The 26851-nt window shown below is 42.4% G+C and overlaps 1 protein-coding gene across 1 annotated transcript in view; it reads right to left on the bottom strand.

Moving 5' to 3' along the window:
* The window catches only part of IQCH (IQ motif containing H), a 229793-nt gene that overhangs the window by 24273 nt on the left and 178669 nt on the right, over positions 1 to 26851 (bottom strand). Inside the window, 1 exon segment of the mRNA XM_070377335.1 lies at positions 10019 to 10189. Within this exon segment, the coding sequence (XP_070233436.1) occupies positions 10019 to 10189 (171 nt within the window).

Here is a 26851-nt window from a genome sequence, read left to right as displayed (position 1 = left end):
CTATAGTATCTCCTAAAATACTGGGAATTTAATATGCACAAAAGAAAGTATTGGTTCCTGATAGTTTCATAGCATGTCCTTCATGAAATGTGATATTTGCCTTTGACAATTATCTCTGTTTGTCCTTGGGTAAATGGAAATTTGGAAAAGTGCTCATAGAGCCGTGGCCAACCTTACTGCATAAAAGTGGCTACACATGGCCCAGATTTTGAACTTTGGGGACCCTCAGGTGCTGGGCAACTGCCTGATCACGTGCAGTGACTTGAAATAGGAGAAGGAAAAGGGGTGCTGCTGGCTCCCTGCTGCTTCACAGCTGGTTGCAAGGATCCTAACGACCTGACACACTATCTTTGTGAAACCCCAGGCCCCCTGTCTGCCTCTGAGCTATTGCAGGGAACTGCGGCTGACGGAGTGAGTACCCAGCAGAAAATAAACATCCTTTCCCCCACAGCTCACACACACACAAATTTCATGTTCATCTTTTGTGACAAAGGCCCCCCGCATATTGTGTTTTTTCTTTAAACATTTACATAGTGTATCTGATGGTCACGTTATCTGTAGTAGTAATTAAGCCCACACACAAGCAGGGTCCACATCCCCAAAAATGTTAGGCTCCCACAGGCTAATGCATCGAGCTGTGCACCACCATCCCCACCCCGCCCCGGTATAATCCCCACTTGGAGCCACTGGGAATTCTGCTTTTACAAAAGAAAATCTATTTGACCATCTATTGTCTCACAGCTGTACTTTGTTATCTCTCTAACCTATTATGAGTTGTTCTCCTGGCTGGCACCCTGTCATGACTGGGAGTTTTCTGAGGGCAGGCACTGTTTGGCTTCTGAATCCCCAGGCTGGACATGATGCTAGTGTTCAGTATTTCTTGAAAGAATGGATGCATGAAATAAAGTAAGTGGACTGCACTTCTCTCAGACTGAAGAGGCACTTCAAAGGATGTAATTCAGGAGACTTACAGTCACGGAGAGCTTTGGGGCAGAAACGGAGATTGATTCACAAAACGGGACAGTCACACATGCTCTAGAAAATGACAGCTCAGGACAGTCATCCCAGGCTTTGCCCCTAGAGGACATCTTTTGGAGGACAATGTAGCTCTGGCAGAGATAATTGGAGGGTAACAAGAACTGGCTAAGAGAAGCTCTGGCTCAGCCATGCAATCAGTCTGGGGGAGCATGACCACCATGCCTGCTCACCCTGCCATGCCAGGCTGTGCCACACTCCTGCCTTCACAGCAAAGGCCCAGAAGCCTGAGCTCTTGTGTATGGAAGTGAGCTGTAAATACTCTGAAATTCCATTGTGGTTACTGAGCATGTAATTGCGTGGTAATTACCATGAATTCACAAGATAATTCCAAGGTTATTTTTGTCTTCTAAACTTGTCTTATGCTGCTATAGTATATAAACTAGCAAACCCAAGATCAGGCACCAGTCAGTGAGGGAGAGAGACGGGCAGGCATCTAATACCAGGATCCAGCTCAGTGCACATCTTGGCTCCAAAGCGAGGCAGAAGAGCTCACTGTTCAGTATTACTGGACAGCAACTATCCTGAGGTTTCTTCCACTCTATGGAGACAGACTGCAGTTCCCCTCTTCCCAGACTTGGGCTTGTGATTCATATGGAATTGGAAAGAAACACCAGGATATTTGATATATGTCTCCAAGTAATGTCTTCTTTTCCATGACCATCCCCATCCTAGTCCAGACCATTGTAGCCTACTAGGGAGATGCAGGTACAAGCAGAATTCAGTAGTGGAGAGGTTAAACAGAGACAGAATGACCAAAGATCAAAACCTGACTAGGCCACTTACTGACTGTGTGATCTTGAATATGTCATTTAACTTCTCTGACTTCTGATGATTAAACAAACACCTAGTACTTGATACACAGTAGCTACTATTATTTTTGCTGTTTCTTTGAAGACTTCCACAGGGCTTGGGAGCATTGTAGACCTATACCAAATGTAATTTTCCAGGCTGTTCCTTCCTCAACTGGTACCTGGGATATTGAGCATTACGACCATAATTTAATGTTTTCCAAACTCGATTGGTCAATGCTCTGAACTCTTCAGTGTCTCCTTCTTGCCTTCAAGACTCCCCAACTTTCTCAATCACTTTTCCCCAATCACTTTTCCCACTCCCATAATCTCTGTCCCAGCCCAGCTGGTTCATAATAGACCACAGTCTCTCTTCAGCTACTGTCCTTTCTGCTGGAGAGGGTCTCCCTCTCCTTGTCACATGGTGACTGCCTTAGTCTGTAAGGCCAGACCAAGTTCTGTGTTCTGAGCAAAGTGTTCTGTGTCCCCACCTGTCCACAATTGTTTCTCCTGAGAACCCCAGCAGCAGGTTAAGGGACTATCACTCAAAAGGCATTTAAATGAGAACTCATGGTTTTCCTTTGTGTGCGCACTATCTATTTTATATTTCTTTTCAACTCTTCAAGGACAGGGACTTTGCCAAATGTCCCTGTATCCTGGATGCTTTGTGAAATTCCTAGCTTAAGTGCTTAATAAATGTGTTATAGTAATGCAAATAAAGATGAACATACATGATACACCTATATTTTTAAAAGACTTAACCAAGTCTGCAGTCTCTATAGGCAAAAACAGCCAACGATCTAGGGTTGTCTTTAATTCAGACTGACAGCATAGATGACAGTGTTGTCTCGAGGATTAGATGAGTTCATAAAGACCTTGGAACAGCGTCTGGCACAGAGTAAGCACTCAGAAACAAGCTAGCTCTTATTAACATTTGTTAAGCTAAATTACTTCACAAATAAGATAAAATACTTGAAATTAAACAACCAACCAGTAAATCTTTTCAACAGAAAGGGACTTCAATCAGAAAACCTGGGCTTTTCTACTTACTTAACTTTATGATCTTGGGCAGCTCACTTACCTTTACCTTTAGCCTTACTTTCCTTTAATCTATAAAATGAGTATGATAGCCCATGTCTTAATTATTCTTGGGGTTATAATGGGGATCAAATAAGCTCAGTTAAGTTGCTCAGTTGCATCAGACTCTTTGTGACCCCATGGACTGCAGCACGCCAGGCATCCCTGTCCATCACCAACTCCCGGAATTTGCTTAAACTCATGTTCATCAAGTTGGTGATGTGTTTCAAACATCCCATTCTGTGGTCCTCTTCTCCTCCTGTCTTCAATCTTTCCCAGCACCAGGGTCTTTTCCAGTGAGTCAGTTCTTCACATCAGGTGGCCAAAGTATTAGACTTTCAACTTCTGCCTCAGTCCTTCCAATAAATATTCAGGACTGATTTCCTTTAGGATTGACTGGAACTCCCTTCAGTCCAAGGGACTCTCAAGAGTCTTCTCCAACAGTACAGTTCAAAAGCATCAATTCTTCAGTGCTCAGCTTTCTTTATGGTCCAACTCTCCTCTTACATCTGTACATGACTACTGGAAAAACCATAGCTTTGACTAGATGGACCCTTGTTGGCAAAGTAATGTCTCTTTTTTTTTTAATATGCTGTCCAGATTGGTCATAGCTTTTCTTCCAAGGAGCAGGTGTCTTTTAATTTCATGGCTGCAGTCACCATCTGCAGTGATTTTGGAGCCCAAAAGAATAAAGTCTGTCACTCTTTCCATTGTTTCCCTATCTATTTGCCATGAAGTGATGGAACCAGATGCCATGATCTTCGTTTTTTGACTGTTGTTTTAAGCCAGCTTTTTCACTCTCCTCTTTCACTTTCATCAAGAGGCTCTTCAGTTCCTCTATGCTTTCTGCATATCTGAGGTTATTGATATTTCTCCCAGCAATCTTGGTTCCATCTTGTGCTTCATCCATCCCAGCATTTCGTATGATGTACTCTGAATAGGGTGACAAAATACAGCCTTTCCCAATTTGGATCCAGTCTGTTGTTCCATGTCCCATTCTAACCATTGCCTCTTGATCTGCATACAGATTTCTCAGGAGGCAGGTCAGGTGGTCTGGTATTCCCATCTGTGTAAGAATTTTCCAGAGTTTGTTGTGATCCACACAGTCAAAAGTTTTGGCATAGTCAATAAAGCAGAAATAGATGTTTTTCTGGAACTCTCTTGTTTTTTCTATGATCCAACAGATGTTGGCAATTTGATCTCTGACTCTTCTGCCTTTTCTAAATCCAGCTTGAACATCTGGAAGTTCATGGTTCATGTACTGTTGAAACCTTACTTGAAAAATTTGAGCATTACTTTGATACCATGTGAGATGAGTACAAATGTGCAGTAGTTGGAACATTCTTTGGCATTGCCTTTCTTTGGGATTGGAATAAAAATTGACCTTTTCCAGGACTGTGGCCATGGATGACTTTCCCAAATTTGCTAGCATATTGAGTACAGCACTTTCACGTATCATCTTTTAGGACTTGAAATAGCTCAGCTGGAATTCCATCATCTCCGTTAGCTTTGTTTGTAGTGATGCTTCCTAAGGCCCACTTGACTTCAGACTCCAGTATGTCTAGCTCTAGGTGAGTAACCACACCATCATGGTTATTTGGGTCATTAAGATCTTGTTTGTATAGTTCTTCTGTGTATTCTTGCCACCTTTTCTTAACATCTTCTGCTTCTGTTAGGTCCATACCATTTCTGTCCTTTATTATGCTTGTCTTTTCACAAAATGTTCCCTTGGTATCTCTGATTTTCTTGAAGAGATCTCTAGTCTTTCCCATTCTGTTGTTTTCCTCTGTTTCTTTGCACTGATCACTGAGGAAGGCTTTCTTATCTCTCCTTGCTATTCTTTGGAACTCAGCATTCAGATGGGTATATCTTTCCTTTTCTCCTTTGCCTTTGGCATATCTTCTTTTCTCAGCTATTTGTAAGGCCTCCTCAGATAACCATTGTGCCTGTTTGCATTTCTTCTTCTTGGAGATGATTTTGATCGCTGCCTCCTATACAATGTCACAAACCTCCGTCCATAGTTCTTCAGGCACTCTGTCTATCGGATCTAATCCTTTGAATCTATTTGTCACTTCCACTGTATAATAGTAAGGGATTTGATTTAGGTCATACCTTAATGATCTAGTGGTTAAATAAGCTCACATCTATTTAAAGTGTAAAGCATTATACAAGTTATAACAAATAGAAAGCATCATTTTTAACCAACTTGCTTCTAATGCTGTAAAATCCATTTAGGTTTACCAAGGGAGTCATAATCTAAATGGGTTTTATTGCATCAGAAGACTCCTCCACAACCATCTGGACCATTCAGGGCTCACTGAGTCCTGGCCTAGCTCAGAGCAGATTAGGAGCCCATGGATAATGGTAATATGTCTGCAAATAACCTCATCACACAGGGAGATGAAGCCTCTTTCGGAAGAAGACTTTTTCCATGGCTTCACTCAGAGATTTCTTCAGGGATGAGCTGAAGCTGTACTCTGGGGTTGAATCATTGACTCTCAGCCAACACAAGGCAGGTTGGGTAGCAGAATGGTCAGACACACAAGCCTGGGCATAATTCTGGTGCACACACTTGCTTGTTGAGTGACTTTCCACAAGTTGCTTAACATTTCTTATCTCAGTCTTCCTATCTAAAAATGAGCATAATAATAGCACCTGTCTCATATATTATGTTGTATAAAGATTTATGTAAAGCACTTGGTTAAAGTACCTGGTGAGGAGTAAAGGCTCAGTATATTTTGGATATTATTATCATGTTATTATATGCATTATAGTTCTATGCTGGCCTATCTTGGTCCTTTGCAAAACTTAGAGCTCTTTACTACTTATCCTTATATCCCCTGTGCTTAGCAGAATGCTTGGCACAAAGTAGGTGAACTTACTTCCAGTTGATTCTGGCTGAAAGTTTTGACTGATAGCTAAGGTGTGGCTGGTGAGGACTTGCAATGTGACCTTGTCACAACAGTGTTATGCCTTTCTAAAAGATTCTTCAAGAAAAAGACCTTTCAATGGAAGGCTGTGGGGATGGGCCCTTCCTGTGTCTCCTTACAGGGCAAATTCCCCATCCACAGGCCTCACTGTACATCAGGGTGCCTAGGTCAGGCTTGAAACAGAGTCCTACTGTACATACAGGCCCCATAAAAAGTAAATGCCTCAGGAGACTCTAGGGGTCATTTAGACCTCCCCTATTTTGCAAAACAGGAAACTGAGGCCCGAGAAAGGATCAGAATTCCTGACCCCTGACTTCCAGTGCAGTCATGTTCTCTCCAAATTCCCAGTGGCCACGTTTGGAGTGTGTGGGAATTTCAGAGATTAGCCTTTTCTAGGAAAACAAGGGGGGAAAATATAGAAGGCAAAATATTACTGGTAGAAGTCTAGTTTTATTAAACTACCTTTCTAAATCACAATCTAACAAGAACGCTTCAAGCTAAATAAAGGAAGCTTGAAATACTCCTTTTCACTGGAGAATATAATTTTGCTTCAACCACAATTTAAATTGATTTAGTTCTGAGCACCAGCACTTGAAGTGTGGAGCACATTCTATTTTCGCCATGATACTTGCTTTGACAGTGATGCATTTCAGTTGACATAGTTGAAATCCTTATGTAATAAATCTCTGCCTGAAAATTAATCATGTTTATAATATTCTGAGAATTAATAACACCCATTGCTCAAATCATTAACTTAAAAAAGGAGCTTCCAAAATCTGTTCTCGGCAGTAAGGGACCACAAATAAATGAATGTTTGATAAAATAATCCAAGTAGCAGTTTAACAAGCGTAAACTTGAATGTGGTGGCAATAACACAGAACTATTGTTTAAGGGTTGGCAGAGGCTGATGAGGTTCTTATTTCAGTTACGAAGCAGGCATCCACATGCATAATGAACTGCTCTCTGAATTATTAATGTGTTGCTTATTTAGCCTCATCTGTCTAGAAGATAATGTATCCTAACTCTAATGAGTGATTGGTTTTGTACATAATTACAGTAGCAGCAGTAGTGGGGAAATGTGTGCCTTCAAAGAAGGAATTCTAAAAATAAAGTCATCACATAAACTCTGCTGTTGTTGCATTCTATCAAAATCAAACCCGAAGCGTTGGAGAATTCATAATAAATTACAGGAGACAGAATCATTATTAACATCATAATTTAACACAAAAGGTTTTACTTAATCATTCATTACAGATCATGTGCTGTTAAAATGCTTATAAATGACTGGGGTTGTTTTAAGATGTTTGCAGAAATGATCCCTTTTGGCCACCTCACCAGCTATGGTGTGGAGGGTCCATTGAGAGAGAAGAACAGTAAAAACGGGTAGAAAAGGATAACAATTTATGTCCACTCTGACAGAATGTTAATTAAAAGTTAAAAAGCCGTTAGGTGACTCCTTTTCATTTTCAAAACACACACGTCTGGGACTCATCTGATCTTGTTTCCACCTTCAAGTGGTTATTTGTGGAGGACACTGGACCAGAAGTCCATGCACGTGGTCTGCTGCTGCTAAGTCGCTTCAGTCGTGTCCAACTCTGTGCGACCCCATAGACGGCAGCCCACCAGGCTCCCCCGTCTCTGGGATTCTCCAGGCAAGAACACTGGAGTGGGTTGCCATTTCCTTCTCCAATGCATGAAAGTGAAAAGTGAAAGTGAAGTCTCTCAGTCATGTCCAACTCTTAGTGACCCCATGGACTGCAGCCTACCAGGCTCCTCTGTCTAAACGGGTCTAAATGGGAGTGATTGGCCACCTCTTTCTACTAAGGGGACAATAGCTCTTCTTAGAGTTCAGAAAAGTTTTTGCTTTCCCCCTGCACAACATATTATTTAAAGGAATAGGCCCAAACTGGAAATCTTTTATAGGCACTCACTCTGAACGCGCCCTCATTATCGCTAGGTCTATCTGTGTGTTTCCTTTTTCTTGTCTTCTGGTTTGTCAGCTGACTGATTGTAAACTTGACGGCATCAGTCTGTTCACACTTGTTCAGGAGCTTCACTTTGGCTGTAAATTGCACCATGTGCATGCGTGCATGCTTCCTTTAAAACCTTCCCATCACATGTACACATACGCACGGGAGCACGTGTGTACACATGTGCACAGTGGCACTAGAGTGAGAACGTCCATTTATCTTTCTACAACCAAAAGTACTTCCAGTTTGTCTCTCCCTCAGTAAACCTGCATAGCTCTTCTTCAGTGATTGTAGAGATATTTGATTTACTGAAGATCATAATGCTTCCCTCTTGAGTGCAGACAATTCCTAAAAATGTTTAAGACTCTTGATCACAGGAGAATTCCTATATGTTGCCTTTAGCTAGGATTGAAATCTATAGGCAAGAAGGGGAAGATGGGAGAGTGCTTCTAATTCCAAGTGAAGCCTCTGCTTGCAGGTTTCTGAAGCAACATATTTAAATGCAGCGAATTGTCTTTGGAAGTCTTGCACTGAATACTAACTCAGCTTCCAGCTTCCTTTGGGAAATGGCATGGAGTTAGGTTTGCTAAGCCAGAAGGTATCAAATTCTACTGCTGTCCCTCCCTCTGGCCCTGAACTTAGAGTCTTGTAAAGGTCCCTTTGGTGAGGACAGGGGAACAGGTGGGACCAAACCTGGGATATCCCTAGCAAGGTCCTAGGTCTGTTTCTCATCCCTAGTCCAATTCTGCTTCTCGTCTTAATAAGCAAAGAGATCTAAGGGATTCGCATGAACAAGGATATCTCACAGGACAAGTGAATTGAGGAGAAGAAGGAGGAGGCTGCTGCTTGATCCCCCCAAGACATCTGGCACCCTTTTCAGGCTACCCTTCCAAGTGTATGCTGAGTTCCTGCTAAGGAAGTTGATATAGGGATCCTTGGCAGAGTCAAAAAAGGGTTCTCTAAACCCAGAAGTGTCTCTTGGATCCAAAGAGACTCAAGAGAGAGGCAGCAGCTACTGCTCTGTAATGATATCTCTAGGGAATAGGTGTGGGGGTTCTATTAACCACTGGCATTCCTCTTTTATCTGCTTGACATATTCACATCTCAAGTAGGGCTTCATTTGCAAAAAGGGCACAAAGCTCACTATTGTGAGAGGAGGCAGAAGAAACCCTCTGGCATTGTCAGAGCAGCTGTGGCTTAAGCCCCAATCTGCTCGCATATCCCACCTATAGGAAGGGCCATCTGGTCCTCTTGACCTTTGCACTCCTTCCCCAGGACCAACCTAGCCCACTGTCCCCATAGAGGTTTACCCTTTGTTACCCAGAGTCCTGAGGTTCGTAAACCTTAACCAGTGCCAGAACTACTGCCTCCAGCCCCCTAGAGATAGACTAGTGACGAGATGGGAGACTGGGCCATGGATCATGAGGGGCCTCATCAAACAAGCTGAGAAGTTGGGATTTTCCCAAAAATGACAGGAGTCATTTCAGAATCATAAGTAGGGGAGTAACATGCTCAGATTTGCCTTGACTGCCTTGACTACCTTGAGAGGAGGCAGGGAATCTTAGTGAGAAGCTATTATAACACTAGTGTGAGACCCTGAAAGCTGAAATGAAGGCTCTATCTTTGATGGGGAGAGGAAGGGTCAGAGTTGAGGCATTTTAGCAGCAGGCATCAACTTGAGCTGCTTGCCGACTGGATGCTGGGACATAGGGTGACTAATCAGCTTCTGGCCCAACTCACCAAGAGGAATTATAAGGAAGGAGAGACCACGAGTGCAATTATGGGTAGTTTGAGCTTGAAGACTCTCCAACATTCTGTTGAATGTGGAATTGAGGAGTCGGAGGCTCAAAAAAGATTTGGGCTAGAAAAATACAGGTTTGCTTGGAAGCTTCTGGTAACTGCAGCAGTGGATATAGATATACTTGTCCTGGGAAGTGAGCTGAGAAGAGAACAGAGGGGAACACCCAGACATCCAGCCCTGGAAAGCCCCATGCTCTTCCGTCCTTCCACATGGTGCTTTTCCCCATTTCTACAATCCCAGTTCCTACAGAATGCTGCCTCCCCTCTCCTACATTCCTGTGCCAGAAGCCCATTTTGGGAGATTCAAAGATTTGCCTGAAATTCTTTCTTCCCTCTGGACCCATGGAGCTTGGCACACAACTGGAGCTCAGTAAATGGCACTGAGGAGAATCAGGAGGCATCATTGGTCACTTACCGGCCCTTTCTGAACATTTAGGTTGTTCATTTTCTTGTCTTTCTTGGGAGCAAAGCGGGGCACTTCAAGGGTGCTCAAACTGCAATCCAGGTGGCCATTGGTCAAGTATAAGGTGAGCTGAGTCAGGGCCAGCTGATCACTGTACGAGAGATTGAGGCCTGTTGCCCACACCTGCGTACAACAGGAACCACAGAAGTGAGGGTACGAACCGTCAGCAGGAGAGAAGGCCCCCACCATCCATGACCGCCCCGAACCACCCTGAACCACACCAGACCCGACTACGCCAGTGAATACGTGACTTAAGATGCTCTTGCTCATGTTTCTCCTTTGTTCAAGGATAGAGCCTTCAATCTGATTCTTGTTGGAAGATTCAAGGTTCCTGTGGGGGGTTTACACAACTGGAGATACCTGGCCAAGATAATCTGATGGAGAGGCCTGGTTCTGAAAGTCTCCTGTACCCTTTGATTTTTCTGCCTGTGGTTGGCCATTTCTAAAGTGGCCAGTGCAAGGCTTTCAACTGAGAAATGAAGTTGGATGGGAACTCCAGAGGATGGGGAGTTACAGGGGAGCAGACAGAGAAGGCAAAGGGTGAGTAAATATTAGAAAAGGGCAGTTTGCCCTGGCTTCAGAAAAAGCATTGCTGGCTTCTCTGGGAATTGCAATATGATTCTTCTTTTTTTTGGAGGGAAAATAACTTTTTTATTGTGGAAAGTTTAAATTTAGTTGGGTTTTTTGTTGTTGTTAAATTGGAGGATAATTGCTTTACAATGTTGTGTTGGTGTTTCTGCAGTATAACAACGCAAATCAGCTTTAGTTACATATATATATATAATTCCCCTCCTTCTTGCACCTCCCTCCTCGCTCCCATCCCAGCTCTCTGGGCTGTCACAGAGCACCAGGCTGGGTTCTCTATAATGCAGCAGCTTCCCACTGCTGCTGCTGCTAAGTCACTTCAGTCGTGTCCAATTCTGTGTGATCCCATAGACAGCAGCCCACCAGACTCCCCTGTCCCTGGGATTCTCCAGGCAAGAACACTGGAGTGGATTGCCAATTCCTTCTCCAATGCATGAAAGTGAAAAGTGAAAGTGAAGTCGCTCAGTAGTGTCCGACTCTGACCGACTCCATGGACTGCAGCCCACCAGGCTCTTCTGTCCATGGGATTTTCCAGGCAAGAGTACTGGAGTGGGGTGCCATTGCCTTCTCCAACTAGCTATCTATTTTACACATGATACTGTACATACGTCAATGCTGCTTTCTTAATTCATCCTTTCCTCTCCTACCCTGCTGTGTCTACAAGTTCTCTACATCTGCATCTCTATTTCTTCCCTGCAAATAATTTCATCAGTACTATTTTCCTAGATTCCATATGTTGCAATATGATTCTTAAGGGATGCTTAGGGTTGGCCGATAAGCCTTAGCTCTACTACTATTTTCACCTTAAGAGTACAAGAAAGTAATTTCACCTACCCTATGCCAGGAAACCATGACAGCAGTCACCATAGCTGAATACCAGGGTAATTAGAGGGATGTGTGTGTGCACGCATGCTCAGTTGTTCAGTTGTGTCCAACTCTTTGTGACCGCATGGAATGCAGCCCACCGGGCTCCTCTGTCCATGGAATTTGCCAGGCAAGAATACTGGAGTAGGTTGCCATTTCTTACTCCAGGGGATCTTCCTGACCCAGGGATCAAACTCCTGTCTCCCGTGTTTCCTGCATTAGCAGGTGGATTCTTTACCACTGTGCCTAGAAGGATATTATGATATAATAGAAATTAAAATGCTTTGAGAGACAGATCCATGTAAGCAATAAGTTACTCTTAAGTTATTAGATGCTTGATTAATGTCCAGTAACTCCCTTGACAGATACTTACTGAGCATCTACTAGGTGCTAAACTGCTGTTGGCAAAGTGGGGCATGTGCTACCTTCTCCGTGGCAGACCATCCTTAATTTCTCTTGTCACTCCTGCACCCTACACTGGATCCAGAATCCTCCTCAGTTCAGTGCTCAAGGCATATTACTGTGCTAGTCATCTAAGTGTGAAAGGCAGAGACATGGATCCTACACCGAGAAGGGGAAGACTGAATCATATTCCATTAATTATAACACAATGAATACTTGAGGGATGGAACAAAGTGCCACCAAAGCAGGACTGGACAAGTCGGGTTTGGCTAGTGATGTCAGGGCTGCATCATGGAGAAAGTAACCTCTAAGCTTTGACAAGTCACACACATGTGACCAGTCTCCTTGTATCAAGTATCTCCAGTGTGCCAGGGGCTTCACAGACATCTCGGATCTTTATAATAACCTTAAATATAACAGCTCTGTGTCACTGATAAAGAAACAGAGGTTCAGAGAGGTAACCAGGTCTAGGAAGTGGTGGTACTGGGGTTTGAATCCAGTCTGAATCCAGTTCTGCCTGGCACTAAGTCCACCCTCTTGCCCTTCCCTGCTGGAGGAGATGGCATCGATCCTGACCCAGTCCATCCTTACCCTGGACCAGTTTCCCAGTCATACTAAGAGCTAAAGCACAGAGGATCAAACATGTTTTTGTTTAATATCTCCATGCCATGGAAATGTCTTGTGGAGAAAACATGAAGTATTGTGTTTCTGGAGTATGCTGTAATTAGCAGTAATGCATTTTCACTGTAGGAAGTTGGAAACTAACACATTTTCATGAAGATTTGATTAAATAGTTTTTCCCCTTAGAAGGCCTACATGTGCCTCACACACCAACTTGGTATGTTAAAATACATAATACATCTGCCCTAGAGTGGACGCCTCTCAAACAAATCTAGCAGTGAGTGACTTGAGTAAGCATTGAATGTAAATGGCATCATTATAAGGATATTAAGAGGTCAGCCTGTCAAGGCCCCTTGCTAAACTGAAGCTAATTTCAGGAGTCATATTCGCACAGTAATGCCCTTTTATAATAGCAAATAAATCACATTTGCAACAATTGTTAAAAACTAACTGCCAAGTATCTGTTGCGGTTGTAAATATCCTATTTGTCAACTTAAATATTTCCTGCTGTATGGCATAAAATGCAAATCAGATGGGGACAGCTACTTTTCCTTAATATGAGAGTGAACTTGCTGTTCTTACACGGTGGGCAATTTTTTTCCAGAGCTTCTATTGATGTTGCAGAGTCCTTGACCAAAGGAATTACATATAACAAACATTACTAATATTATGTTAATAATATTAATGTTTTGGTGATAAGGATTTTAGGGGGAAGCAGAACACAGTAGGGGAACAAGAATCTAAGAGTTGGAGAGCCCGAATCTGGCCCTCGCAACAATGCAAACTTGAAACAGTTATTTAAACTCTCTCAGTCTCAGTATCTTTACATGTAAAAGGCACAAATGATAATACATACAAGAGATTTTGAAAGCAAAATAGAATAAATGCATATAAAATTCCCTTACATATTATAAAGTTCAATACAGATGTTATTGATGAATACTAAACATTTCCTTTAAGAGGAGTAGAATTTTAGGAGACACATTTTCAGTTTTCTATGCAGCTATTTGACTGCCGCATTTAATAGCTATTTTCCCCATCCATAAGCATTGGGTTCAACCTCACAGCTCAATCCACTCTGTGGTTAGGTGTGAACAAGGTTGGTATTACTCTATTTGACCCATGAGGATGCTAAGATCAAAAAGTGGCTTAATGGTTTGCCTAAGATCATAGAGCACAGGCCAGAACTCTGAACTTTTTGTAGACCCAAAGTAATTTTGCTACTCCAGGCTTCCCTAACCCCTTGGTTCACAAAGGAAACAGAACAAATTTCTTCAAGCCTTTTCCTCAACAGCAGGCTTGCCTGAATTGCTCAGATAATTGTTCTGTTCTCCATCTGGTTTTTCTATTGAAGACACTGCCTGAGGCATCTTTGTTTTGCGGACAGGGGTTCCTATTTCCCCCTCTAGACTGTCAGGCCTTTAGGGGAAGCTGCTGAGTCTTTGTCTTCTGAGAGCGCCCAGTGTCTGGGGCAGGCTGGCTCCCAGCAGGGCACAGCAGCACCTCTGAAGTTTTACCGTGAACTCCTCCACAGCCTTTCAGCGACTGGGTCTAAGTGGGGCTCTAGAAGCTGGTTTCAGATTTAAAGGCAGAAAATATTCATTGAGCATCAACTCTGCGCCAGCCCCAGGCTTTCACACATATCTCATTTGGTCCTATTTTGATCTTGGATTTTGCTGTTACCTTTAGAACTCAGTCTCTCTCGACACTGGATACTCCCAACACACTTTAGACGTGAGATGATGCACACAGCACTGTAAAAAGGCACTGTGACTGGGGTGGAGAGAAGTAGATACATTTTTAAATGTTTAGGAGGTGGCTTTGAGGTTACTTTAGGACTTGAAATTACTAGCTTGATAGGTTAATTGGTTAGATTTGAGTGTGAGGGGAAAACACCATTGAAGGTTAGTGCTTGGAAAGACTCTCAGAAATCATCTAATACAGTCAGTTTATTTTATAAATAGAGTAACTCAAGTGTAAGAAGCAAAGTGGTTTGCCCTGGGTTTCAGAGCCAGGTATCAAAGGGGTGGGACAAGAAGCCAAGGTGTATCAGCTTCCCATTATAAAGCACTTGTTGATAGCTGTTTGACTGATTAATGATATTCAAAACCCATTTTATTAAAAATGACTACAATACTAGAGAGGTTTACATCAAGGCATTAAGAAGCATGAACAACCCCAAAATATCTTCATCTCAGCATTACTTGTAAAGTTGAAAAATTGCAGCTGTCCAACAGCTGGTCATTGGCTAAGGAGATTATGACACATCCACACGATGGGAGAGTCTACAACATGATCATTAAAGACAGTGATTGCAAATAACTTTTGATGATGTAGGAAGATACATAAAAGAGCAAGAGAAGGATATAAAGTCATATAGACAATATGACTTCAACTTTGTAAAAATTATATCTAGAAAGGACTAGATGACAATATATCAAAATGTTAACATTAGCAGATTTATGGTAAGTAAAATTATATACAAACTCACGTATATTCTTGATCTGCACTATTATTATGGTAGCCATTGGACATGTGTACCTATCAAGCACTTGAGATGTGGTTGGTTCAAATTCAGATGTGGTATAAATGTAAAGGCTTGCCTTGTGGCTCAGCTGGTAAAGAATCTGCCCACAGTGCGGGAGACCTAGGTTCGATCCCTGGGTTGGGAAGATCCCCTGGAGAAGGGAAAGGCTACCCACTCCAGTATTCTGGCCTGGAGAATTCCATGGATTATATAGTCCATGGGGTTGCAAAGAGTCAGACATGATGGAGCGACTTTCACTTTCAGAAATGTAAAATACACACCAGACTTTGAAGAATCAGGAGGTTAAAAAAGACTGTGAAATATCTCAATATATTTATATGCAGATTACAAATTGAAATGATACTATACATGGATTACATGTCAAATGATACTATCCTGCTTATGTTAAATAAAACACATTATGTATTAAAATTATTTTAATTGATTTTTCGGTTACATTTTAAAATGAGACTACTTCCCTGGTGGCTCAGAAGATAAAGAATCTGCCCGCAATGCAGGAGACCTGGGTTTGATCCCTGGGTCAGGAAGATCCCCTGGAGAAGGAAATGGCTGCCCACGCTAGTATTCTTGCCTGGGAAGTCCCATGGACAGACATGCGTGGCAGGCTATAGTTCATGGGACTGCAGAGAGTTGGACACTGCTGAGCGACTAAGCATGACTAGAAAATTAAAATTACACATGTGACTTATATTTGTGGTTAACATTCTATTTCTAATTTGATTGATTGCAAAAAAAGTCCATTGCAGCTCCTTCCAGGGGCAGGGCCAGTGGGGAGAGGGGGCTGGTGGGAGAGGTGCTGCAGAACCCCAGCTCTACACTCCCTGACTGGGCTGGGCTAGACGCAGTCCACAGTGCAGCTGCAGTGGCAGAGCTGGGGCAAGGTAGGCAGAGCACGGGGCAAGGCAAACCAGGAAGCTATAACCACCTCAGTGCTTCTAAACAAGCATATGAGAACTGAAGACAGGGTCAGGCAGAGGCAAGCTTATCCAGAATTGTTCAGTTCCAAGGTTCTGGGTCCTGCTTAGGCTGCAAGCTTTGGGATGAAATGATAATAACATGCTTCTGTGTGGGGAGGTGTGGGAGACAGGGTCCTGGTATTGAGCCCTTTTTGCCTTAGGTGTTCCAGGCAGATGGAGGCCGCCTGCTCACCCCTGCTGTTCCTGCCTCTTTCCTGTGACAGGCAGGATGGATGGGTGGCAGAGGGTATAGATGTGGGCAGATGTGCTCAGGCCCTACATCCTGTGACTATCTCCAAGGGCAAATAAAACAGCAAAGACTTTGGTCTTGCCAACCTTCTCTTTCGGGCATTGGGGTAGGTATGGGATTGAGAGACTAATTGATAGATCAAATAACATTCGTTGAAGAATCAGAGAATTTCAGAGCTGTCAGAGTCTGGAAGTTTTGCAAACCCATCTTTAGGTTTTCTTTCCTCCTCCTTTATTTGTGACGAAAAGAATCTGATGTTCCAGACGGGGTAAGTGACTTGGCTAAAGGCCCTACTCTCAGTACCAGAGTCTAAGACATATATGTGTGACTCTTGGCAAGTCTGGGCCACTTTCCTCCACTAATCAGGGGATAATAGTGAACCCTCCCTCAGCTGCATCTATGAGGCTCACTAGGAAAATTTCTAAGCTTGTATATAATTTTTTTCTATTTTAAAAATTTTATTTATTATAGAACCTTTTATTCTGATAATAAATTTGGAAAAATAATCAGTAGGTTGTAAAGAATATTCAGTCTTTTTTCATTTGAATTTTTAAATTGAGGCATAGTTGATTTACAATACTATGTTAAAGTGCACAGCATAGTGATTCAGTATTTTTACAGATTGTACTCCACTTAAAGTTATTATAAAATATTGATTATATTCCCCATGCTTTAAATATATTCTTGTAGTTTATTTTATACATAATAGTTTGTATCTCTTCATCCCTTATTCCTATCTTGCCCCTCTCCTTGTCCTTCTTCCCACAGGTAACTATTAGTTTGTTCTCTGTATCTGTGAGTCTGTTTCCTTTTTTTTTTTTATATTCAGTAGTTTACTTTTTAGATTTCACACATAAGTGATAACAAACAGTATTTAGCTTCCTCTGACTTATTTCACTAAGCATAATAACCCCCAGGTTCATCCATATTGTTGCTCATGTGGAATTTTTTAAAAAGATAGATCCTCCAACTAAGGCTTCCAAGAGATGCAGCACTGGGAATTCATTCACCACAGAGATAACATCAGGCCTTTAGAACAAAGTGCGATACAAGACCCACCTTCCTCCGCAGCCTGTCGTGGCTGGAGGAGGTGTGCAGTACCCCCTGCCCACATCCATGTCTTTATTCACAGTCCCAACATAATAGGAAACCCACTGTTTTCCCAGTGCATTGTTTCTAGAGTGAAACCAAACCCTCAGTCAGACCCACGGCTATGCCTAAGCTGTGGAGGTCAGGCCACCTCTCTGCTGGCTGGTCTATACAGTCATGGGTGGCCAAGGCTCCCCCTGTCCTTACTGATTCGTCTAAAAACAGAGCCAGGGGCTTATTTCTCACTTGTAACTGTGGAGGCTGGGAATCTACTTGAGGGTGCTGAGCAGAGGAGTGCCATGATATAACATATTTTTAACTGCCCTAGGTGCTGTGGGAGACGAGACCGTGAGATGACAAGGATGGAAACAGGGAGGTCAGAGAGGAGGCTGTTGCAGTAGTCTGGGTGAGAAATGATGGTGGGTGGTTCAGTATGGTGATAGTAGAGGATGGGAGAAGTGGTCTTATTATAGATACACTTCAAAACTAGAACCTAAAGGGCTTTTTGATGGGTTGAACGCAGGTGTGAGAGAAAGAGAGGAATCAAAGATGTCTCCAAGACCTTTGCCTTGAAAAAATGGAAGGGTGGGACTTCACTGGTGATCCATGGTTAAGAATCTGACTGCCAATGTGGGGGACACAGGTTCAATCCCTGGCCCAGGAAGATCCCACATGCTGCAGGGCAACTAAGCCCCTACCACAACTACTGAAGCTCACACACTCTAGAGCCTGGGAGCCACAACTACCCAGCCCACGTGCCTCAGAGCCTGTGCTCTGCAATAAGAGAAGCCACTGCAATGAGAAGCCCACTCACTGCAATGAGAGAAAGCCCACGCACAGCAACAAAGACCCAGTACAGTCAAAAATAAATAAATAAATATTAAAACAACAACAAAACGGAAGGGTGGAATTACCGTGTACTGCGTGGGGCAGATTGCTTAGTTTAAAAATTTAAACTAAGAATAGTTTAAAGGACAAAATTAAGATTTCAGGCTTGGGAGTGTTAAGTGTGAGATGACTTTGTTGAATGGTGTTCTAGAGGATGGGACAGGATTTCAGGCACCTTTTCTCCTTTCTCAGCTACAAAATCAGAAGGATGTGCTTGGCTGGGTTGGGGGGATAAAGCAGAATCAGTCCCTGTAGGGAGGTGTTTTCTCTCTGTTGTTACTTTTGGGCTTTATCTCTCCCTGGTGGAAGAGAGGCAAGGTCTGCAGGACATGAGGCCTTCCCTAGGGGACAAGCTTCTCACTAGGTTTAGGTCAAGATGAAATAAGGCTGAGAACGGCAGGGGAAGCTTGGTAAGGAAAAGAAGTGTTGGTGGCTTGAAAGCAATAGAGACCTTGAGGGAGGCAGATGTCTTTACTGGATGGATAGAGCGCTGGACCAGAGTTTCAGGACCTCCGTAGGAGGGAGTGTTGACCTTGCCCCTTGCTGTCTGTGTAATCTTAACTTTCTTCGCTCTCTGGGCCTCAGATTCCTTGTCTGTTAACACAGACTAATGTTCATTATCTCTGAGGGTTGTTGTGAAGATCCAGTGACTACATGATATGAGACTATTATCATAGGGTCTGGCAGAAACAAATCTGGATTTGTTCCCTTTGTGACTGCCAGGAACAGAGTCTGGGGTGGAAGTAAGAACTTACTTGCCTGGCTCTTGACTCTCGTATTCTTGCCTGATTCTCAGGCACAGGGTGCACATTTAACTCTTCTCAGATGCTGTTTAAAAATAGGTTCCAGAATCCCATCTATTACACAGAGAACACACTTTCTTAAGTGTTAGTTGCTCAGTTGTGTCTGACTCTGTGCGACCCCTTGGACTGTAGCCTACCAGGCTCCTCTGTCCATCAGGATTCTTCAGGCAAGAATACTGGAGTGGGTAGCCATTCTCTTCACCAGGGGATCTTCCCAACCCAGGGAAGCAGCTACTAAGTGAGATGTCTTCCCATCTTGATCACTGAATTGCTAGACAGCATCAAACTCTCCATTGTGGTAAACAACACACCTGATGCTTAATTTTAAGGAAGGTGGTACACTGCACTGTAATTTTACTTAGGAAAATATTGATGTGATTATGATTTTGGGGAAGAATTGTTTGTATTACATAAAAATATCAGTAGACAGGCACAGGGGACTGCAGCCTCTTGGCATGTTGCCACCTAGTGGTGGCTTCTGAGATGGCCCAGTCTCTCAGAGAGGTGAACTGCAGTTTCTGCTGGTTGGGGCAGTCACCCTGGGCCCTGATCAACAGTTGAGACTCCTAGTATTCATCTCGGAAGCCTTCCAATATATTAATTCTATATATCGTTCTCGGCACAGTTAAAATCACAGCTCCACAAGACTTTCTCAGAGCAACCAGAGTTCTCTCTCCCACCCATCTGGCCACTACCTGATGTTGGGCCTTTGGAGTTCATGGGGCTAAAGGCAGCGACAAATCTGGGCCCTGCTACTTAGCACTCAGGGCCATGTAGTCCATCATGCCTAGGGCCTCCGTGATTTTCAAAGGCCTTAAAAATACATGGATTCTGGAAAAAATAAAAAGTTACGGGCCCCTAATATGAAAACTATCAAATAACAATGTATCAACAAAATTGACATGTCCGTGAAAGTGAAAGTGAAGTCGCTCAGTCGTGTCTGGCTCTTTGTGACCCCGTGGACTGTAGCCCACCACATGTCAGTTAAATGGAACACAACTCTTACACAGTTACATCTGTGTCACATTCCATGAGGATGCATTTATACATTTGATGTGATGTAGGGTAATAGAATCTTTAAAACTGAAAATATTCAGGGCCCAAAGAGGTCTATTTAAACATCCCTGTCCTGGCAGACCTAAAATGAGATTCATCATTCCCACCTCCTAATTTTATGGCTGAGGACTCTGAGAGGTGAACTGACACACTCAGGTACCACAATTAGGGGAAGAGCTGGAATCAAGTTTCTGGACTCCTGCTCCAGCTCTTTCCATGACACCTAATTACCAGCATTCATGGACCAATTTCTTTATAGCACCAGAAGCTTCTCTGTGATTTTGAAAATTCTTTCAGGATGTGTAGCAACAGTATTCAAAATTAATATGGGGATCCAAAATGAAAAATACTGAAATTTAAACCTGTGCCATGAGCAGCTATATTTATGTTTTCTATTTTTGAAAAAAAAAATCAAACCCTTCTTAATACACTCTTGCCTTCTCTGCTTCTTTTCCAAGCTTCTTCCACTGCCTCTGTAAATTTATGATTCTCTCTCTATTACTTTCAAGATTGATGGCCTGCCTGATATTATTTGTATTCTTAAGGTACAGAATTACATACTCATTTCTTTTTTTCCTTTTAAGTATTTCCTGGCTTTTTTTATTATGAATTTTTGGAAAGCCATGTTCTTATTTTGCCATTGACCATTAAGGTATAATAACCATGAAAACCCAATTTTCATAACCTGTTATAGGTTTCTAGGACTAGTAATTATATGTGCTTCTTCCATGCCAATTCAATATAATAATCCCATGCTGTAGATAGTCATTCTTCTTAAATTTTCACACTATAAATGTCAGGACTGGTGAATGACTTGCTTAGTTGAGAAGTGCTCTTTTAAAGTTATTAAAATGATCTCCAAAAGGCTTTTGTGTGTGTTTTCAAGGCAGGAAGCTCTTATTCTGGAGCCCCCATGCGCCCATGGGGGAGAATCCCTGTGCCCAGTCCTTGTGGACGTGGAAGGCTGTCCTGCAAAGTGAAGTGGGGACGGGCGTGCGGCAATGGCCCCATCAGTGCAATGAGGTAACAGTAGAGTTCGCCTTCTCCTCCTAGTTTTCTTGATGGCTCCAGTAAACCAGAATGTCTTATAAAGAACAATCTTGGTTGCAGACTGTGTGGGCAAGAAACACAGGTTGTGGCCTCTGAGGAGATCTTGTCCAGCCTCCTCAAATCCCAGGCACAAGACTCCAAGAGGGGAAGAGACCAGAGTGCAGAGCCCTTGATTTAAAGTTGTTTACATTTGGGAAATTCCTAGAAAGGAGAATCAGACCAACAGCAGGGCCCTCTGATTCATATCTGAATCCTGCATAATACCTAGCACAGCATGCCTGATATGTATGCACAATAAATCTTTGTTGGACAATCCCATTAAATAACACAAGGAAATAGATCGTCTCTTTAAAACACAGACAGGAAAGACACCACTTCAAACCTACAAGGATGGTTGAAATAAAAAAGACAATAAAAAGTGTGGGTCAAAATATAGAGAAATAGGAACCTTCATGTATTGCTTAAGATGGTAAAATGGTGCAGTCACTTTAGAAAAGAGTTTGGCAGCTTCTCAAAGATTTGAGGAACCCGGGAAGTGGGAAGAGGGGTTTCCCAAGTGGTGCAGTGGTAACAGATCACCTGCCAGTGCAGGAGGCATGAGAGATGCAGGTTCAATCCCTGGGCTGGGAAGATGCCCTGGAGTAGGAAATGGCAACCCACTCCAGTATTCTGGCCTAGAAAATTCTATGGACAAAGGAGCCTGGTGGGCTACAGTCCATGGGGTCTCAAAGAGTTGGACACAACTGAGCACGCATGTTTGCACACACAAAGATTTGACATATAGTTAACCATACGACCAACATTTCTACTCCTAGGTAGGCAAGCAAGAGAAATGAAAATGTGTTTACATAAAAACATGTGCGTGAATATTCATAACAATATGGTTCATAACCATCAAAGTAGGGAAGCAACCCAAATGTCCATCAACCGATGAATGGATAAACAAAATGTGGTATATAAATACAATGAATATTATTCATCCATTAAAAAGAATGAAGCACTGATAAATACCCAAACATGGATGAAGCTTGAAAATATTCTGTTAAGTGAAAGAAGCCAGTCACAAAAGATCACCTGGTATATAATCCCATTTATGTGAAATAAGAGTAGGGAAGCCCGTAGAGGGAGAAAATGGTTTTCAGTGACTGGAAGGAGGAAGGTGTGGGAAGTGATTTCTAATAGGTACAGTTTCTTCTTGAAGGAAATGGCCTGCTGCTGCTGCTGCTGCTGAGTCGCTTCAGTCGTGTCCGACTCACAGACGGCTACATAATTGTGATGACTGTTTAGCTCTGTGAATATACTAAAAGCCACTGAACCATACACTTTAAAAGAGTGAATTTTATGTGGATGATATCTCAATAAAGCTGTTACACACACACACACACACACACACCAGTCTCCAGGAGACCCTTGCTATGCAGGACACCTCCATAATTTGTATGACCACTAGTTTAAATCTAGTTGCATGTGTAAATCATGACTGAATGAGGGATCCCGTGATAAACCACCTACCAGACTGACCTCTGAATTTATTCCAGGTATTCTTCAAGTTTTCCTTTTAAAAAGTTTTTCCATATGTGGGTAAGAAAATACCTGCTTTATAAAGCAAACTAGCACTCAGCAAGGGTTAACACCTGGAGCTCAATAAGAAGTCATGGGCTGGAAGAGATAATATATTAGCACCCGTCAAAAAGACTCAGGCCTGGGAATACAGCGTCATTTTCTGGGACACTTAGCCGACTGCCCACTGCAGGCTTTCATTTTTTTTTTAAATTGAGTATAATTACTTTACAATTTTGTGTTAGTTTCTGCTGTGCAGCAAAGTGAGTCAGCTATATGTATACATATTAATATATCCCCTCCCTCTTGAACCTCCCAGGCTTTCATTTTGTATCAACTCTTGTACAGAGTGGGGCTGCTGCTGCTAAGTCGCTTCAGTCGTGTCTGACTCTGTGCAACCCCATAGACAGCAGTCCAGCCGTCCCTGGAATTCTCCAGGCAAGAACACTGGAGTGGGTTGCCATTTCCTTCTCCAATGCATGAAAGTGAAAAGGGAAAGTGAAGTCGCTCAGTCGTGTCGGACTCCTAGCGACCCCATGGACTGCAGCCTACCAGGCTCCTCCGTCCATGGGATTTTCCAGGCAAGAGTACTGGAGTGGGGTGCCATTGCCTTCTCCGTGAGTGGGGCTGGGTGTGGTTGTGTGTGGTCAAATCCAGAAGAGAGGCAGGGCTGGTCAGGCAACTGGGCACGTGACTAAAGGGAAGTTTTGTCTTAAACACATCTGCTTCCCTTTTCCCATCTCATTGCCCATTCCCGGGTCTGCTGCCCCCATCCCCGCCCCAACACCTCAGCCTGCCTTCTGTAGTTGGGAGTGACTCCTGAGCTATATGCCCCCCATAGTGACATCAAGTTAATCCAATAATACAATAAGTCATGACTAATTTGGTGACAGTAGAGGGTTGTTTACCATAATAGAACCTTTTGGATTTGGTTATCTGAGAGATGAATCTGGATTCCACAACTTTGCCTCTGTTGTCTACAGATTCTGGTGTTTGAAAGATTTGGCACCCTATCAAGCCAATATGCTATCTTTGTTGATGGCAGCAGTATTTAGAAAGCTGCCTATTTGACTACATGGAGGACAGACTCTAGGAGGGAGACTTGGGGAGGGAAAGAGGAAGGAGAATTAATGTACATCAAGGGTTTATTATGTACAAGACACTCTGGTGTTTTCTCATGTCATCCTCACAACAGCCTTGTGAAACAGATATTAACACCCACATTTTATAGAAGTGGAAGTGGAGGCTCAAAGGACCCCCAAACCTGCTCAAGTTCCACAGCTAAGTGGCAGGGCTAGGATTAGCGTCCCAGTTTGCCTGGCTCCAAGGTCCAGGTTTTCCCCGTACTTGATCTTGGCAATCACTCTCCACCTGGCAAGGGAAACAAACACCTGCTGAAAGTGAGAGAGCACCACGCTGCTGGCAGTCACCTCCAGAAGCTCCACCAATTCCTTGGTGGTTCTGAAGCCAGAGAGGCCTGTGACTTATCATGGAGCTTTGGGTGACCCATGTAACACCTTTCTGCCTCGCCTTCCCCATTACTTGTCTGTAAAGCACTTTGACCGCCTATAATGAAAGAGCTATATGAAGACAAAGAAATACTGTCCTTCAGTGTAGGCAAAAAGGCAAGGTTCCTACCATGATCAACGGAAGTCCTGTGTCACTTCAGAAATGTATGGGAAGAGCTTTAGGGCCCTGGGAAAAATCCCAATTGAGTAACTGCTGACAGAAAATCACTCTGTAGTTTCACCTGAGTAAGTGGTTTTCAGTCCTGTCTTACCCGTCTGGGCCCTGCTCCTCAGTTAGGACTCTGCTCCTCTGAGCTTCACCCCAGAGGCTGCTTTGACTGACATACCATTTGTCCCTAAGTTCAATTTCTAGCAAACGAAAGAAACTCATTATGGGAAGTATTTCCTTTCTTTCTTCCTCCTTTCCTCCCCCTGTCTCTCCATCTTTTCTTCTAAAAATTCAATGCACTTTCTTAACATACAGCTTACTCTCAGGAGAATGCACTAGAGGGCTTGCAAATCATGACAGATACGTGAATTCTTAGTTTTAGCTCTATTTATATTTGATAATTATTTTATACAATCTTTAAGTCAATTTGTAGGAAAAATTGTGAAATCACTTTCTTCATATTTCCCTCATCAACAAGTGAATAAAAAAACTCTTTCTCTGTATATATTTAAATCTGACATAGCATATTCTTTAGTATACCATATGTTTTTAACATGAATAGAAGTCTTACAGTTATTTCTTTGAAATATGTCTTTTTTATATTGAGCCTCTTTAGAGCTGCTCTCTTATCCACACTTATACCCATGAGGGTAGGATTCCTAGTAGCTGACACAAGGGGTTCAAGCCTGCTCCTTTCAGTTCAGGAAAGACTTGTAGAAGAACCCAGTTGCCCTCCTTGGAGGTAACTGCCAATCCCGTGTTCTTTTGGAGCTACATTCGACTCTTTCCTCTATAACTCCTCTGTATATTCTGACAACGTTCTATCCATGGGAGGGGCATTCTGCTATTTGGACTTTTATTTTGTATTGGATCCTGACTGATTCTGGTCAAGTTTCAATGGGTCGGCTTGATAATATTTACATATTAAGACGTTTGTGAAGAAATTGGATAAGATTTTTTAAAAACCAACATAAGTAAGTAAAACTCTAGAGTGGGCTAGGAATGTGGTCTGTAGGGGAAGAATGAGTCCCTCAAAAAGTGAAGCCATTTCATTTATTTATTTTAAGGACTTGGAACGCTAAGCAACACAATGAACCTTATGTATAAGAAAGCAAAATATATGTTTAAAGGAATATACATACTGTTAAAACAGCTCTATTTATGCAAAAGATTCATGTAACTTTATAAAGGTTTTCAGGGATTTTAAAGGATTTTAAGTGCTGTGTTAGACTGTACTAGTAACAGATGTTCAACGGCATGTTTAAGGTTTTGTTTTACTGAAAAAGCAATGGATTGCTTGATATTTTCTTTTAAAAAAAAAACCATACCAAAGTCACCACATTTTAAGTATAGCTCAAATTCATTATTTCTAAAAAGCATAAATGATTGAAAATAACAGAAGGGCTCCTAAAAATGAATATTACTGTAGTGGAGCCAGAAGATTTTGTTTGCTAAATATTCCCTTCAGAGTCCCAGTCTCTTGTGCCACTTCTTGTTCTTTTTCTATGAAGACAGATGGTGTCAGTAATTGCCTATATATTTAATTAAGTTAAAAAGCTACAAAGTAAGGTTTTGGCAAAAAGTAAGATTTCATGATATGAGCAAAGAAAGCAAAAGGAAGCAAAAATTGATAACATGAAGACACTGTTCCTCGCCAAATACACATTTTGATATCATATGTGTTGGAATGTAAGATTGGATTTTGTAAACCTAATGATTAAAAAGAGGGCATTTATTCTGAAAGATAAAGCCCATAATAGAAATCTAGATGGCAGTTCTCTTACATTTCTGACCAGCTAGATGGGAATGTGTCTACTGTCAACATCACCTCCAACCTTAGCCCAATAATCAGTGGTTATTCTCAATTCTTCTAACACTCATGTTTTTCGCCTGGGATTTTTCATCCAGCAGGCTAATCACTGTGAAATTATTATGGAGGGAAAGTCAGTAGCTACTTGTAGAAAGTGGTTTGGAAAGCTGACTTAACCATTCTTGTGGTGTCTGTTTTCAATGTTCCCATCCCGTGAATCCACCTTCTGGCTGAATGGCAATATGGCACTCCCAGCTGTGGGGCTGTGCACAGGCTTGCTCATTTAAACTCTTAAAGCTTAAAAATGGCTACCACAACACTGATTTTATTCCATTTCCCTTAGTCATTAACATTTAATGATTACCTTATGTGCTGAGCACAAGGATGGAATATATTAAAAAAAATAGGAGATGTGTTTTCTGGCTTTAAACCGTTCAGCTCAATTCAATGAGCATATTGAGGATCTACAAGGGGAACATACATTTTGTTTGGTGATGGTGGCTGAGGAGCAGGGAGAGACTGACAAAGGATGTCACCATCATCAATTCAGTGCAGCACCATGGGAAATATCTGCTGTGAGAGAAGGAACTTGCACTCAGCAGGCGGCTAAATCATGGTTTGAACCC

Source organism: Bos mutus, chromosome 10 (assembly GCF_027580195.1).
Source record: "Bos mutus isolate GX-2022 chromosome 10, NWIPB_WYAK_1.1, whole genome shotgun sequence".
In the NCBI taxonomy this organism is placed as follows: Eukaryota; Metazoa; Chordata; class Mammalia; order Artiodactyla; family Bovidae; genus Bos; species Bos mutus.
Note: the sequence above shows the minus strand (reverse complement) of the source record. Positions and strands in the feature narration are given on the sequence as shown.